The sequence below is a fragment of the Canis lupus genome, chromosome 21 (genome assembly GCF_048164855.1).
Source record: "Canis lupus baileyi chromosome 21, mCanLup2.hap1, whole genome shotgun sequence".
NCBI classification, from domain to species: domain Eukaryota; kingdom Metazoa; phylum Chordata; class Mammalia; order Carnivora; family Canidae; genus Canis; species Canis lupus.
The window spans coordinates 745,379-759,581 of record NC_132858.1 but is presented as its reverse complement, the minus strand read 5'-3'; the positions used below and the strand labels follow the sequence as shown (position 1 = coordinate 759,581).

The following is a 14,203-nucleotide window of genomic DNA, read 5'->3' as shown; positions in this document are numbered from 1 at the left end:
AGAAGTAAGGAGTGTAGAGTTGCCGTAGCCTTTGAGTACTGCTTTGAACCTTCACAACCCAGCTGTTTGTCTTGTTTCCTTTCCTTCCTTCTTTCTCCTGATGCCATTCTTTCTATAGGCCTGTTGAGCGACCGTAAGAAGGTGACTCTGGGCACACAGCCCACGGTATTGAGGACTTTCCGTTCTCTTTCTACCACCAACGTCTTTGCTTGCTCTGACCGCCCCACTGTCATCTACAGCAGCAACCACAAGTTGGTCTTTTCCAATGTCAACCTCAAGGAGGTCAACTACATGTGTCCCCTCAACTCTGATGGGTATCCTGACAGGTGAGCCTCTTTTCCTTTCTTTAACAGGAGCCATTGATTGAGGACATCATGGTGTTTTCCTCAAACCCTCCTCTAGCCTTTTCCCAAAGTCAAATCAGTGTAAGTAGCTGAGATGGGAAACGTAAAGCAGAGGTTCTCACATCTGGGCTACCCATTAGAAATCCCTGGGACACTTTTTAAAAGGTATATATTTTTTTGAATCCTTTTCAGATTCTGATTCAGTAGATCTGGGGTTTGGACCATAGAATCTGTATTTTCAAGAAAACCTCCCAGGTTATTCAAAGGGTTGTCAAGTTTCAGAATTCCTGATTTAGAGATCATTCCCCTAAAGCAAGACTTGGTCAAAGTATGGTCCCTCACCTGCAGCCACCGCACTAGTTGGGAACTCATTAGAAATGTAAACTCAGGGAGATGCCTGGGTGGCTCTGTGGTTGAGCCTCTCCTTTGTCTCACAGCTTGATCCCACAGGGAGCCTTCTTCTCCCTCTGTCTTTGTCTGTGTGTCTCTCATGAATAAATAAATAAGGTCCTTAAAAAAAAAAAGATAAGAAATGTTAAACTCAGACCTTGGAGGGGTAGGGGCTGGCTGTCTGCTTTAATAAGCCCTCCTGCTGATTCTAATGCAAATGGTAATTTGAGAATCTCTGTTCTAGATTCAAATGCTACACAAGAGCATTAAATGGAGAGCAGTTAAAAACCTCAGCTGGACCTGTTAATAAATAAGATGGGGGTGGCAGTGGGAATATGTCATGTCTCCCCAGGTGATTTTTAGCATGAGTCCAGGTGGAGAACCATTGCCCGCAGGAAGCTAGTGTAATTATGTCTTGTTTTTCTTCCCCTTGTGGAGTTACCTTGTAGTATCCTTTCTTTTCTTGGGTCTACTCAGTCTAAACCTAGACCCTTCTTTCCAGCCTGGCACTGGCCAACAACAGCACTCTCACCATTGGCACCATCGACGAGATCCAGAAACTGCACATCCGCACAGTTCCCCTCTATGAGTCTCCAAGGTGAGGGCCAGGGTCGGGGGGCCAGGGCAGGAGGGCCGCAGAACACAGTGATCTGGTTTTTGTTGTGGGGTGCTTCCCCTCTCAGACCTGTTCTCAGAGGCACTGTCTGCACTTGTTCTCCAGGAAGATCTGCTATCAGGAAGTGTCCCAGTGCTTTGGGGTCCTCTCCAGCCGGATCGAAGTCCAAGACACAAGTGGCGGCACAACGGCCCTGAGGCCCAGTGCTAGCACCCAGGTGAGGGCACGGACAGAGAAAGATAGCATTAGAGCAGGGCTGACAAACTTTTCTGGAAAGGATCATGTAATATGTATAGCATTGTCAACCATAGGGAGCAACTACTCCAGTGTGCCATGAAAGAAACAGCCACAGACAGCAGGTAGGTAGTTGGGTTCCAGTGTGAACACAGGTAGTGAGCTGGATTTGGCCCCCTCGGAGCGTTGGGGAAAGAACTGGGGATAAGTGTGGTGGTCAGTGATTCTGCTACTCTGTAGCCTTCCTTGCAGGATGAATAATTCTCTTTCATCATCAATTTGGATACTTTGTGGGATGTGCATAATTGGGGACAGCATAGCATAATAGGTAAGAAGTGAGATTTGGAGTCTGACAGAACTGGCTTCAAGGTTTATCGCTGCCTGTGTGACCTTGGGTAAATCTAAACTTTAAAATTCTCATTTGTGAAATACAGAGGATAGTAGGACAATTTACAGCCCCATGTAATAGACTCATTGGAGGTATTAGCTGATTGTCTTACATTACATATTCTATGCTTTTCTTGCTCCTAAACATCTGTGGTGAGACTTCTTTCCTTAATCCAGGTTATATGATTCTTACACCTTTCTATTTCATGTGCACCCTGCTCTTTCCGTTGAGAGATACGGAGTCTCTCCCCTTATTAGGTTACCTTAGTTCCTCATTAGCTTGGTTTGATTGAGTTGGCATCACTGTTTTAATGGTAATTAGTAACCATTAGATTGTTCTGTTTTGGACTGCTGTGTCAATTTTATACGGAATTTGGCTCCATATCCTCATCCCTGAACCTTCTCCTCCAGAGCTCTCTGTTCTTCAGGTTCCACTTGAGCTGCCAACCTTCAGTTTTCCTCATTCAGACTCGGCTTCTGTTCCCTGATCCTGGCTGACCCCATCACCTGGATGCTTCCAGTGCCTGGTCTGCTTTTGAAAGGGACTGTGTGTTCTCTGTTCTCAGGCCCTGTCCAGCAGCGTCAGCTCCAGCAAGCTATTCTCCAGCAGCACAGCACCGCATGAGACCTCCTTTGGAGAAGAGGTGGAAGTGCACAATCTCCTCATCATTGACCAGCATACCTTTGAAGGTACAGATGAGCTTTTTCTGTCATTTTGTGCCTATGTCCTCCCTGAACCAGTCTATTCTGGGCTCTGATCGATTCCACAGTTTGATAGACCTTGTGGTAGACCATTCTAGGAGGAGAAGAAAGGAGGGGTGGGGCCTCTGGATTGGCCAGGAATCCAGGGTGCTGGGCCGCCTCCTGTCAGCACAGGCTGGTGAGGGATGGACAGGCCGAGGAGATAGGAAGAACAGGAGCTGGACACTGTGCGTGGACCCAAGCTGGGGCCCCCCTGGAATACAGGGTCACATGTGTGGGGATCAGTAGCAGCTAGTCATGTTCTCTGGCTCTCCTTCCAGTGCTTCATGCCCACCAGTTTCTGCAGAATGAGTATGCTCTAAGCCTGGTCTCCTGCAAGCTGGGCAAAGACCCCAACACGTACTTCATTGTGGGCACAGCCATGGTGTATCCCGAAGAGGCAGAGCCCAAGCAAGGTCGAATTGTGGTCTTTCAGTATTCTGACGGTGAGTGGGCACAGTCCCCAGCTATTGAGAGATTTAAAATTCTGGGAAAGTAACCATTTTGGTTTCAGAGTTTGCTTAGTTAAGCAGCAGAAGAGCTTGGGTTAGTTGCTACGACCTGAGCACTTTTGTTCCTTCCACTCAGGCTGCTGATGGTTGGAATAAATTTTGGGGGAGGGGAGTGAGCAGACACACAAGTAAAATTTGGCTTGTGCTTCTTCTTTTTCTACTCTTTGAAAGGCAGATGAGGGGAGATGTAAACTATAAGTAAGAAAGTCTAGTCGCCAAGATAAGAGGAGTCCTAGATTTGCTTTCCCCTTGGTTGCTCAGTATTAGCGCTTCGTGTTCATTTATCCATCTCTTCTCATCTCCCCCACATAAGATGGTTCTAAAGACTCGCTATCAAGCCAAAAACCTCAGCTCAGATGGCCAAGATGAGAGTTGGTCTCCATCTTGGACTTTGGATCAACAGTTTTGGGGGGGCAGGCAGATCTTAGGCACAGTCTGCAGTCCCTGCACATCATGTTGGGGCTCACAGTTGTGGTGGTGGCTAACCCCAGTGGACACTGACTCCATTTCCTGAATTCTGATGTGTGGTTTGGGAGCAGGAATTCGAGCCAGGGGGAATCAGGATTCTTTGGATGAGTTAAGAAAGGAGTCTCAGAGTCTGTCTTTCTCCCTTTAGGAAAGCTACAGACTGTGGCCGAGAAGGAAGTGAAAGGAGCTGTGTACTCTATGGTGGAATTTAATGGGAAGCTGTTAGCCAGCATCAACAGCACGGTGAGGCCCACACCACTTGGTATCACACCCTAGGTTGCACACCATCGTCTACAGAGCATGTCCCCTTTATGTTCCCTGAGGCTGGGTATGCGACAGATTTTAAGAATGACAGAGTATTGGGAATGGGAGGTGGAACTAGGAGTCCAGGGAGGAACTCAGGTTGGCTCAGGTGTTAGTCTCCGTTATGGGAAGCCCCCTTGCATATCAGATCCTAAGTGCTGTGGATATTGAGGAAAGGGTGAGAACCACTCCGAAATGTGTGGTGACAGGGGACTATTTCATCCTTATGGAACAAGGTGAGCCAAACTGCGTTATCCTATGTATATCCCCAGAATACTGATCCTGTGGAATAGTCTGCTTCTCTTCTGCCGTGATTCCTCCTCCCTTGCAAAAAAGTTTTAAACAGTTTTGTAGTCAAGTACATTTGGGAAATATTGTGTCCTGTGTCCCCTCTTGGAGTCCCCCAGTGCATCATGGGTTGTTCAAGGTGCTGAGAAGTATGCGAGTGAGAAAGCATCAATTAAGTCAAGACTTTCGGTAGCTGTTTTTATTCACAACCTATTTGTTGAACACTTGTGGGCTGGGCATATTTCGGTGTTGAGATAGAGCAGTGGACAAAATGGACAAAGAGCTGCCCTTTGGGGCTTATGAGCAGATAGTACATATATGTTTTAAAGATGAAAAATAAAAATGGGACAGGGACTGGAGGAGTGTCAAAAGGAGCATGGGGTGGGAGGAGGAGATGGTTGTTTGATCACAGGGTCGAGGCTTCTGCTGATACAGTGACCTCCAGGCAGGTTCCTGAGGGAAGTGAGGGATAAGCCATGCCTGTGTCTGGGAGAAGCCAAGTGCAAGGAGTCGGAGGTGGGAGTGAGCCAGAGGATGCAGAGAGGTCAATCAGGAGCAGCCAGGGGATTGAATGCACAGGCTGTTTAAGGACTTTTCAGTTTTACTCTGAGAATGTTGGAAATTTCTGGAGGATTTGAGCAAATATTTGGATGTGATTGGACATTGGTCTTGGAAAGATCACTTTACACCTTGGAAAAGGCTGGAGGGGCCCAAGGACAGGAGTGATGACATCTGTGAGGCTGTAGTGGTAATGGAGACAACAGCCTCTTGTTGCGGGGAGGAGGTTGCTGATTGCTGATGGAAGAGGTGAACACGGAGAGGCTATGATGCTGCATGGAAGATGACCTGTGTGTTGGGGGGAATAAAGGGCCAAGACTTTTGGCATGAGCAACAGGAAGGGTGGGTGGCATGGCCATTTATTGACAGGGTGAGACTGAATAGAGTGGGTTTGGATGGTGAAGAGAAATGTTTCTTTACTCAACACTATGACACCATATGTGTAGGGTTTTTATCCCCACACCAACCAGTTTTCTGACTCAAGACAGCAACTGTGCTGTCGTGATTCAGTTCTGACCCTGGCTACCCGGAGCTGCTGTCAGATGTCACAGCTTATGTGCTCAGTCCCACGAGACTGTCCTCATTTCAGACATTATCCCCAGCACTGGGGCTCCAGGGTACCCAAAGTTCTGTCCAACATGGCTACAAAGTTGGGTTCCCACAGCCTCCTCTCAAGTTTGATACTTGATGAAACAGCTCATGGAACTCAAGGAAATGTTTACTTATATTTACTGGCTTATCATAAAGGATACACAGAGCCAGATGAACATAAGAGCATGGTCCACAGGGGTCCTGAGTACAGGAGCTTCTTTCCTTGTGGAGTTGATGTATGCCATCCTCCCAACTCGAGAGCTCTCTGAACCTGTACTTGATGGATTTTTATGGAGGTTCCATCACCAAGGCATGATCGATCGATTGATCGATCTGTGAGAGAGAGAGAGAGAGCATGCACAGAGGAAGAGGGAGAAGCAAACTCTCCACTGAGCAGAGCCTGAGGCAGGACTCGATCCTCAGACCCCTGATACCATGGCCTAAGGCAAAGGCAGATGCCCAACCCATTGAGCCACCCAGGTGCCCCAGCATGATCAACCACTAACTGAAGCTCTAGCCTCTCCCTTCCCCAGAGGATTGGGGAGGAGGGCATACAGGTCTAGGCTTCTCGTCACGGTGACTAGCCCATGTCCTGAACTATCCAGGAACCACCAAGATCCACCTCATCAGAATAAAGGACTCCTAGCACCCAGGAAATTCTGGAGGATTTAGGAGCTCAGTGTAAAATACTGTTCACACCTAGGAAGTTACAAGGGTTTTAGGAGCTCTGAGTCAAGAAGTGGGGCAGAGACCAAATTTGTGTGTGTGTGTGTGTGTGTGAGAGAGAGAGAGAGAGGGAGGGAGAGAGACTCGATCCCAGGATCACCACCTGAGCCAAAGTCAGATGCTCCACCACTGAGCCACCCAGACATCCTCAAATATATTTTTCTTACTATGTGTCAGTAGGGAAATCAGAGGCCTGATTTTGGACATGTGTCAGTAGTTTCAGTAGTCAGGGTTAGTGAAGATGTCAGGATGGTTGCTGGGTGAGAGGTCTGGAATCCAGGCAAGGGCTGGGCTGAGGATGGCCGGGTACTGGTTATGACATGGCATTTAAAGCCACCAGTCTGGATGGGGTGCCATAAGCTCACCCACGCACTGAGAGGGAAAGATGGGAAGGCTGAGTCCTGGTGGAGTGATGAGGAAGATGACAGAATGGTGACGAGTGAAAAGGACCAAGAGAGAAAACTGGAAGCTACGGAAAGAAAGCATTATCAGGTAGGAGGGAATTGGTAGATGGCAAATGCTGCCAGAAGGTAATCTAAGGATTGGAGTTGGCCGCTGGTTTTAGCAACAGGGAAGGTGATACTGCCCTGGACCAGCGCTCCTTTGCTTGAGCGGTAGAATGGGAGGCTGATAGAAGAGGGTTTGACCAGGACTGCGAGGAGAGGGCTGCTAGCATTAGAAAACTAGAAAATGCTCTTGGCAAGTTTTGCAGTGAAGAAGAGTCTTGGTGATTGCAGGGCAGCGGGGGGGTGAGGGGGAAGGGGGCGGGCGTTGTTAGTTTTTTGAGTGTGGAAATACGACTATGTTTCTGTGCTGATGAAAATGGTCTATAAGAGAGGAGGGGCTGGAGCCGTGTTTTTGACTAGACCTATGAGAGGGGGGACCCTCTACGCCGTGTGGGCCGCAGATGGTGAAAGCACCGGAGGTCCTCTATTGGTTGTGTCCGTCCTCTGGGAGGAAGCTGAGAGGAAGGGTAGAAGTGGAGGTAGTAGAGGTTTGAGGAGGTATGGCTTCTTGTTTCAGGACCTGGAGTGTAACAGACCAGGAGAGTATCCAGTTACTGGGAAGTCTGAGGAACTCCCTGTCATGAGTGGTCTCGAAGTTCAAGTGAGACCAGTCATCGGGCTCCCATTGTTTTTCCTTAGCTGTTGTTGAAGACTAGACTTATGCCAGAGTTGGGTTATGTTTGGTGAGCAGGATCAAGGGAGAGTGGGCAATGGGGTCGAGAATCTTCAAAGTTTATGCTGAGGGACTCGGGGCATCTGAGAAACAGTGAAACTGAGGACACAAGATTCTGGAGTTGTTTTTAGTGACAGGCTCTGAGGGGTGACCACTAGTTGGACAAGATAATGTGGGGAGAAGGGGGTCAAGAATGGAAAGAGGTCAGTATTGGGTCTTCTCTGAATGTAGAAGTCACCAAGAATTACAAGAGGTTGTTTGGAGAGAATGTTGGGTGGGGGTGTGCATGGCTGCTCCAGACTTGGTGGTGCTGGCAGAGTCTGGTAGAGTGAGCTTCGGGACTGGTATTTTAGGGAGGAGGCAGGATGGAAGTGAGAAAGGGCTGGCAGGAATTGCAGGGAGGACGTCTGTCCCCCAGTCCCAGCCGTAGTGGGAGGCTGAGGGAGATGGCTTGGAGTCCTTGTGAAAAAGCCACCCTTGAGTTAGAGAAAGGGGATGGCCAGAGGAGAGGCTGCCCGGTGACTGTGCGCCAGGGGGGTCAGAGCTCGTGGGCAGGAGTTGGAGGGGTCGGGTACGAGGTAGGATAGCAGGTGTTTAGGCCATTGCTGTCTAAAGGAAATACCATAGGAGCCACAGGTGTGATTTTGGACTTTGTTATTGCCATGTGAATGAAAGTAAAAAGCAGATGAAGTTAAATGAGGAATGTATTTTATGGAATATATAAATACATTCTTTAGGAATGTATTTTATGTAGCCCGATATATCTAAACTATTATTTCAATATGTGATTTATATAAAAATTATTAGAAGATATTTTGTGAATGTATTTCATACAAAGACCTTAAAATCTGATTTATATTTTACACTCAAAAGTATGCTCAATCTGGGCTAGGCCCATTTCAAGTGTGTTTTTTGTTTTCTTGGGTTTTTTTTAAGATTTATTATTTTAGAGAGAGAGAGAGAGAGCATGTGTGCACACACATGAGCAGGAGGGGGCAGAGGGAGAGAGAATCCCAAGCAGACTCTGCCGAGCACAGAGCCCAACATGGGGATCATCAGTCCCACGATCCTGAGATCACGACCTGAACCAAAACCGAGAATTAGATGCTCAATTGACTGCCAGCCAGGCACCCCCTTTTATTTATTTATTTTATATGTATGTGTATATATATATATATATATATATACACACCCTCCATCTGCAGCACCATATATCAAAGGGCACCATGGGATGTGATATGTGATTCATTTATTTGAGAGAGAGTGTGTGCTGGGGGAAGGGGAGGAGGAGGGGGAGAGAGGAGACAGAGCGAATCTCTAGCTGACTTCCTGCTGAGTGCAGAGCCTGATGCAGGGCTCCATCCCACTACCTGAGATCATGACCTGAGTGGAAATCAAGAGTCAGATGCTTAAGTGACTGATCCACCCAGGCACCCCACATTTCTGGTGTTTTGTAGCCACATGTGGTTAATGGCTCCCATATTAGACAGCAGTCATGTAGAGCCTGTTGGGTTAAGAATGGGCATCTTGGGTTTTGATGATGTCTTACCTTAGCCTTGACTGTCTTCACAGCAGGTTGGGAGACTGGGAGTGTGGAGTGGAAGGGTAGGGGGTGTAGCCAGTAGCACATGGAACATTTGGCCCCATTTTCCTTCCTCTGTTAGTCTGGGCTTAACAAATATGGGGTGCTCTAGGCACCCCTGACCCTGCCAGTGGGGGTGTGGTGGTCAATGTAATTGTCATGCATAAATCTTGGAGGTCAGGTTCTTTACACAACCCCGAGAAATCATGGCTTAATATATTCTGCCCATGAGTTCTTGTGTGTGCAGAAGCCAGGGATGGGACCACCGGGATCCTGAAGGGTCTGCCAGTGGAGGCTTCTCCAGGGAGTTGAGTCTCTCTTTTTCTGACTGGGTTGTGCCAAATATCCGTTCACCTGTATGCTAATTGTAAAGCATCTGCGTTTGTTTGGAAGTATGGTCGTAACTGAAGAAACATTGCAGTGGAGAAGACAGAAGGAGGACAAAAGCCCTTGGGCAGCCACAGACTAACGCTTGAAGAGTCCTTTAGTTATTTGACAGTGTATCTGTTGGACTTTCCATTCCATTTTCTCTTCTTGTTGCGTTCACATCAGAATGTTCTGGAAATGTATGTTTTCAGAAGGGTTCAGAAAAAACGGTTTGTTGGGAGGCCATCTTGTTCCTTTGTGATCAGGAAACTGGAGATGGATCTTCTTTTTCCAGAAATATTTCTGGTCAGTTATCACCCTTCAGTCATGAGAAGACCATCTTTTGTTGTTGTGTCCTTAGCATCACTGTTTATTACTTAGCATTTTTCTTTACACTGACTCATATTTTTATGTAAAGGAAAACTTTGTATTATTGTTTTGATGTGCTCGCTCTATTTTCGTATTTCGTAAATATATAATACTGAAATAAAAAATGTTTATGCAAATACCACAGCAAACCATATCACATCCCATGGTGCCCCTTGATAAATGGTGCTGCAGATGGAGGGTGGAGGAGGGGGACAGTGGTCAGTCCGAGAGTTTGGGCCCCTCAGGTTGAGAGAAACAAGATGTCCTTCCCAGGTTCGGCTTTATGAGTGGACAACAGAAAAGGAGCTTCGCACTGAGTGCAATCATTACAACAATATCATGGCCCTCTACCTGAAGACCAAGGGCGACTTCATCCTGGTGGGTGACCTGATGCGATCGGTGCTGCTGCTTGCCTACAAGCCCATGGAGGGGAACTTTGAAGAGGTATTTGGGGGACGGGAGCAGACCTCTCATTTAGGATCTGGCCCCTGCAAGTGTTTCTCTGGTGATGGGGGTAATCAAGTCCAGTGGGGGCAGAAGGTTTTCCCTGGGGTGTACATTCTGCATTGATTAGGTATTTTCAGAGACCTCCTTCCCCTCAACTTGAATTTGAGTAGGCTCCATTTCTGGTCAGTTACAACCAAATGGGATGTTTTGGCCAGAGATTGGGGGTAGAATCCCTTTAGAGTGGCAGTTGTAAAACACAGAGCTGCATCGTCTGCAGGGCAGGCTCTCAGCCTTGGCCAAAAGACGGTCCCAGAACTGGCTTCCGTGTAACTGCTGAATATATTTTCTTGTTATACCTTATCTATTTTAAGATTGCTCGAGACTTCAATCCCAACTGGATGAGTGCTGTTGAAATCTTGGATGATGACAATTTCCTGGGGGCTGAAAATGCCTTTAACTTGTTTGTGTGTCAGAAGGATAGGTGAGTGGTGGCTTTGGGAATAGTGTGGAGGAGGTGGCACCCCTGGGTCTGGTGATGCGTCCTCTTTCAGTTGATTGGGTGCTCTTTCAGGCATCGGTGCTCCTCTTCACGAGGTAGAATTCTTTCACAAGGGAATCAAAGCCACAACAGGCAGCCTCTCAGACCGGCTCTGCCACTGTGAACTCACCAGAGAGGCTGAGCACACAGTGTCCACCGGTGGGGACAGGAGGTGCAGGGAATGAGTTTCTCCCACTGCCTTTCAGTGCTGCCACCACTGATGAGGAGCGGCAACACCTCCAGGAGGTCGGTCTCTTCCATCTGGGTGAATTTGTCAACGTCTTTTGCCATGGCTCTCTGGTCATGCAGAATCTGGGCGAGACTTCCACTCCTACACAGGGCTCGGTGCTCTTTGGCACAGTCAATGGCATGATTGGTAAGGCTAGCCCCTGCAGGGTGCACTCCCACACGGGCCCCTTTCCTAGGGGGCCACCATTCTGAGGGGTGAGGAAGAGCAGTTGGACACCACCTAGGAGTTCACTAGCAGAGGCTGCCACAAGGTCGTCCTTCCTCGTGCTGCTTTCCTGGGCTGCCCTTGGTAGAAGATGCTTGCTGTGGGCTCTGCGTGTTCTGTAGCTCCCGGCTCCCTTTGCTTCTTCAGGGCTGGTGACCTCGCTGTCAGAGAGCTGGTACAACCTCCTGTTGGATATGCAGAATCGACTCAATAAAGTCATCAAGAGTGTGGGCAAGATTGAGCACTCTTTATATCCTTCCCAGAGGCATGTCCCAGCACAGGTAGACTGACGCATTATCCTCAGCTGCTTCTGGAAACTGCTATCCACTTAGGAAATGTATTTGGTTCTGTTTTTTTATTTTTATTTTTATTTTCTTTTCTTTTTTAAAGATTTTATTTATTTATTCATGATAGTCACAGAGAGAGAGAGAGAGAGAGGCAGAGACACAGGCAGAGGGAGAAGCAGGCTCCATGCACCAGGAGCCCGACGTGGGATTCGATCCCGGGTCTCCAGGATCGCGCCCTGGGCCAAAGGCAGGCGCCAAACCGCTGCGCCACCCAGAGATCCTGTCTGTTTTTTTAATACAGTTTTCTCATGGAAAAATTCAAAGACTAGTAGAGAAAATAGTATAGTGAATCCCCATGTACTACCTACCATCCAGTTTACCTGGTTCATCTTGGAAATACATATTTGTGTTCTTGAAATATATCTGCTTTTGGTCTTTCTGGCCTTACATGTCAAATAGGCAGTTTAGATGACTTCTTTAGGAGCATACTTCGGGAGATGTTGGGGACAGCAGTATCTGAGAATCCTCATGAGAGAGGGAGAAGACTGAAGTGGAAGAAGGGGAAGACTGAAGAAGCTGGAAACTTCCAGAAGCCCAGGGATCAGCCCCCTCGGGACACTCAGGATCCAAGTATTGCTGGACATTTTTTCGTTCCAGGAGATGGAAAAGGTCCTCCCCAAGCAGGAGGTGGGAGGGCTCCTGCTCTAGCCTGGGAGGGAGGCGATGGACTGATGGCATGCCTCTTGTCTCACTAAGCCTCAGTTTATTCATCTGTGAAGATCCAGGCTAGACTTAGGAGCATGGTTCTTCCCGGTGTGCATGTCTGATTACCTGGAGCGCTTGTAGAAAATGGTCCACATATGTCCAGGCTTTGTGCTAAGGAGGGTCTCATCTGTAGCTTTAAAAACATTAACAGTTGAGAAACCTTAGTTTGGATAATAATTTTACCTAATGTCTTTTAGTTCCAAAACTGTCCAAAAAGCAATGTGATTTTTGAAAATGTTTCCTGTTCTCATCTGATGACTGCTGTAGATTGTGGTCTTTGCAGAGGTGGGGGTGACCGAGAGTAAGGCTATTTGCAGATCTCACACATTCCTTAACTCCCCCGTCCACCTGGAGATCCTTTCATACTGAGCGAAAAACAGAACCAGCCACGGGCTTCATTGATGGAGACTTGATTGAGAGTTTCCTGGACATCAGCCGGCCCAAGATGCAGGAGGTTGTGGCAAACCTTCAGGTGAGTTGTGTGGTACTTGGCCCTGCACCTGTGACGCGACACCTGTGACACAAGTCCATGGCAAGGCCGGGTGTGCTGTAGGGTCTCAGAACACTGGGGGCCTCCTGCCTTGATCCTTAAATGCTGGTGGCCCTTTCTAAGTTGTTTCCTTCCCCTGTGGGAAGGTGGAGTCTGAGGGCAAAGGAATGTAGCCAAGGGTCATGGCACTGTACTAGGAACTTTACGCATGTGACCTCTGTGCTGGAGCAGCAAGGGCATGTTCAGGCATGTGCGGGATCTCTGGCAACTCACAGATGGGAGGCTCTTGGATCAGGTCAGGATCCTGCAGGGAAGAGAAATTTCCACAATGTGGAGTTTTGGGATTTTGCTAACTGGAGATGGTGCCTCTGGGGAACATCCTGGGAGGGGGAGAAATGTATGCCAGATGGTAGCCTCTGAGCCAGCTTTGCTGTCAGTAAGTAGGTCTTGCTGACTTGAACCTTTCAGAAGAGGGGTATGGGTTTCTGAAGAGACCTTCCTTCTTGCCGTGGCATTGGAGCCAGGTGCCTCTTCCTGACTGTCCCCTTTCCCTGGGGAGGGAAGAGTAGCCTTGTGGCCCTCACAGCGCTCCCCTTTCCTCCTTGCAGTATGATGATGGCAGCGGGATGAAGCGAGAGGCCACTGCGGACGACCTGATCAAAGTTGTGGAGGAGCTGACACGGATCCATTAGCCCAGGGCTGGGATCCCCTTTCCAGGCCCTTCCCGAAGGCTTTGCTCTCTGCCCTGCTCCCCTCCCCCACCATTGTCTTCTTGGCCATGGGAAACCTTTCCCTGAGCCAGCTGTCCCAGAAGCCACAGTACCTGTGTGGAAATGGGGATTTCTTTGAACTAAAACCAGTTCACTGGAGACCTGGGAATGGGGTGAAGGTGGAATATTTTCTCCCTGGATTTTTACCAGTCTCAGAGGATTCCAACCATCACTTTGGACCACCAAGTCTTGATTGGTGTTGCCAGTTGTCCTCCTTCCAGGGAGGGATTTTGCAGCTCTTGGGCTGAAAGGAAGCTGTGTGTGTGTGTGTGTGTGTGTGTGTGTGTGTGTGTGTGTGTGGTGTGTGTATCACACTCATATGTTGTCCTCTGCTATCTTTTTATTTAGATTGGGGGTGCAGGGAGGCTGTGGGTAAGGGGGAAGAGGGGGCGGGACGGGTTCATTGTCTCTGAAGTGAGAGCTTCCTTTTGCTTTCTGTCTTGCCTGAGAGCTTTGGGTCTGGAGGCCTGACCACCAGGCCATGAGCTGCCCGAGTCTGAAACCTGAAGATGGTCGGTGATACCCAAGCCGCCACAGCCTTTTTGTCTCTGGGGAACTGCCTTCTTCAGGGAGAAGGAGGTGGGGACGGTGAATTGGTTGTTAGTTTCTGAGTTTTACCAAATAAAGTAGAATCTAAGAAGAAAGATCCATTTGCTTCCACTTTCCTTCTTGCTGCCCAACTCCCCAGCATCCCAGTCACACGACGCCTAATTCAGGGCACCATTGTCTCCCTCCTTTAGGGCAGTGGCTGCAAGGCACTTTGCTGCCACAACAGCTCCTCTTGAGTAGTGAAGTGAC

General features: G+C 48.4%; 1 protein-coding gene across 1 annotated transcript in view; it reads left to right on the top strand.

Moving 5' to 3' along the window:
* Positions 1-14,049, top strand: part of DDB1 (damage specific DNA binding protein 1) — a 32,664-nt gene extending 18,615 nt beyond the window's left edge. The window contains exons 16-27 of the mRNA XM_072789315.1: positions 119-326; positions 1,237-1,332; positions 1,456-1,567; positions 2,538-2,661; positions 2,994-3,158; positions 3,841-3,935; positions 9,928-10,098; positions 10,473-10,582; positions 10,846-11,015; positions 11,241-11,343; positions 12,494-12,617; positions 13,244-14,049. Of these exons, the coding sequence (XP_072645416.1) occupies positions 119-326; positions 1,237-1,332; positions 1,456-1,567; positions 2,538-2,661; positions 2,994-3,158; positions 3,841-3,935; positions 9,928-10,098; positions 10,473-10,582; positions 10,846-11,015; positions 11,241-11,343; positions 12,494-12,617; positions 13,244-13,327 (1,562 nt within the window). The 3' untranslated portion in view covers positions 13,328-14,049. The remainder of the gene's footprint in view (positions 1-118; positions 327-1,236; positions 1,333-1,455; positions 1,568-2,537; positions 2,662-2,993; positions 3,159-3,840; positions 3,936-9,927; positions 10,099-10,472; positions 10,583-10,845; positions 11,016-11,240; positions 11,344-12,493; positions 12,618-13,243) is intronic.
* Positions 14,050-14,203: the final 154 nt, after the last annotated feature.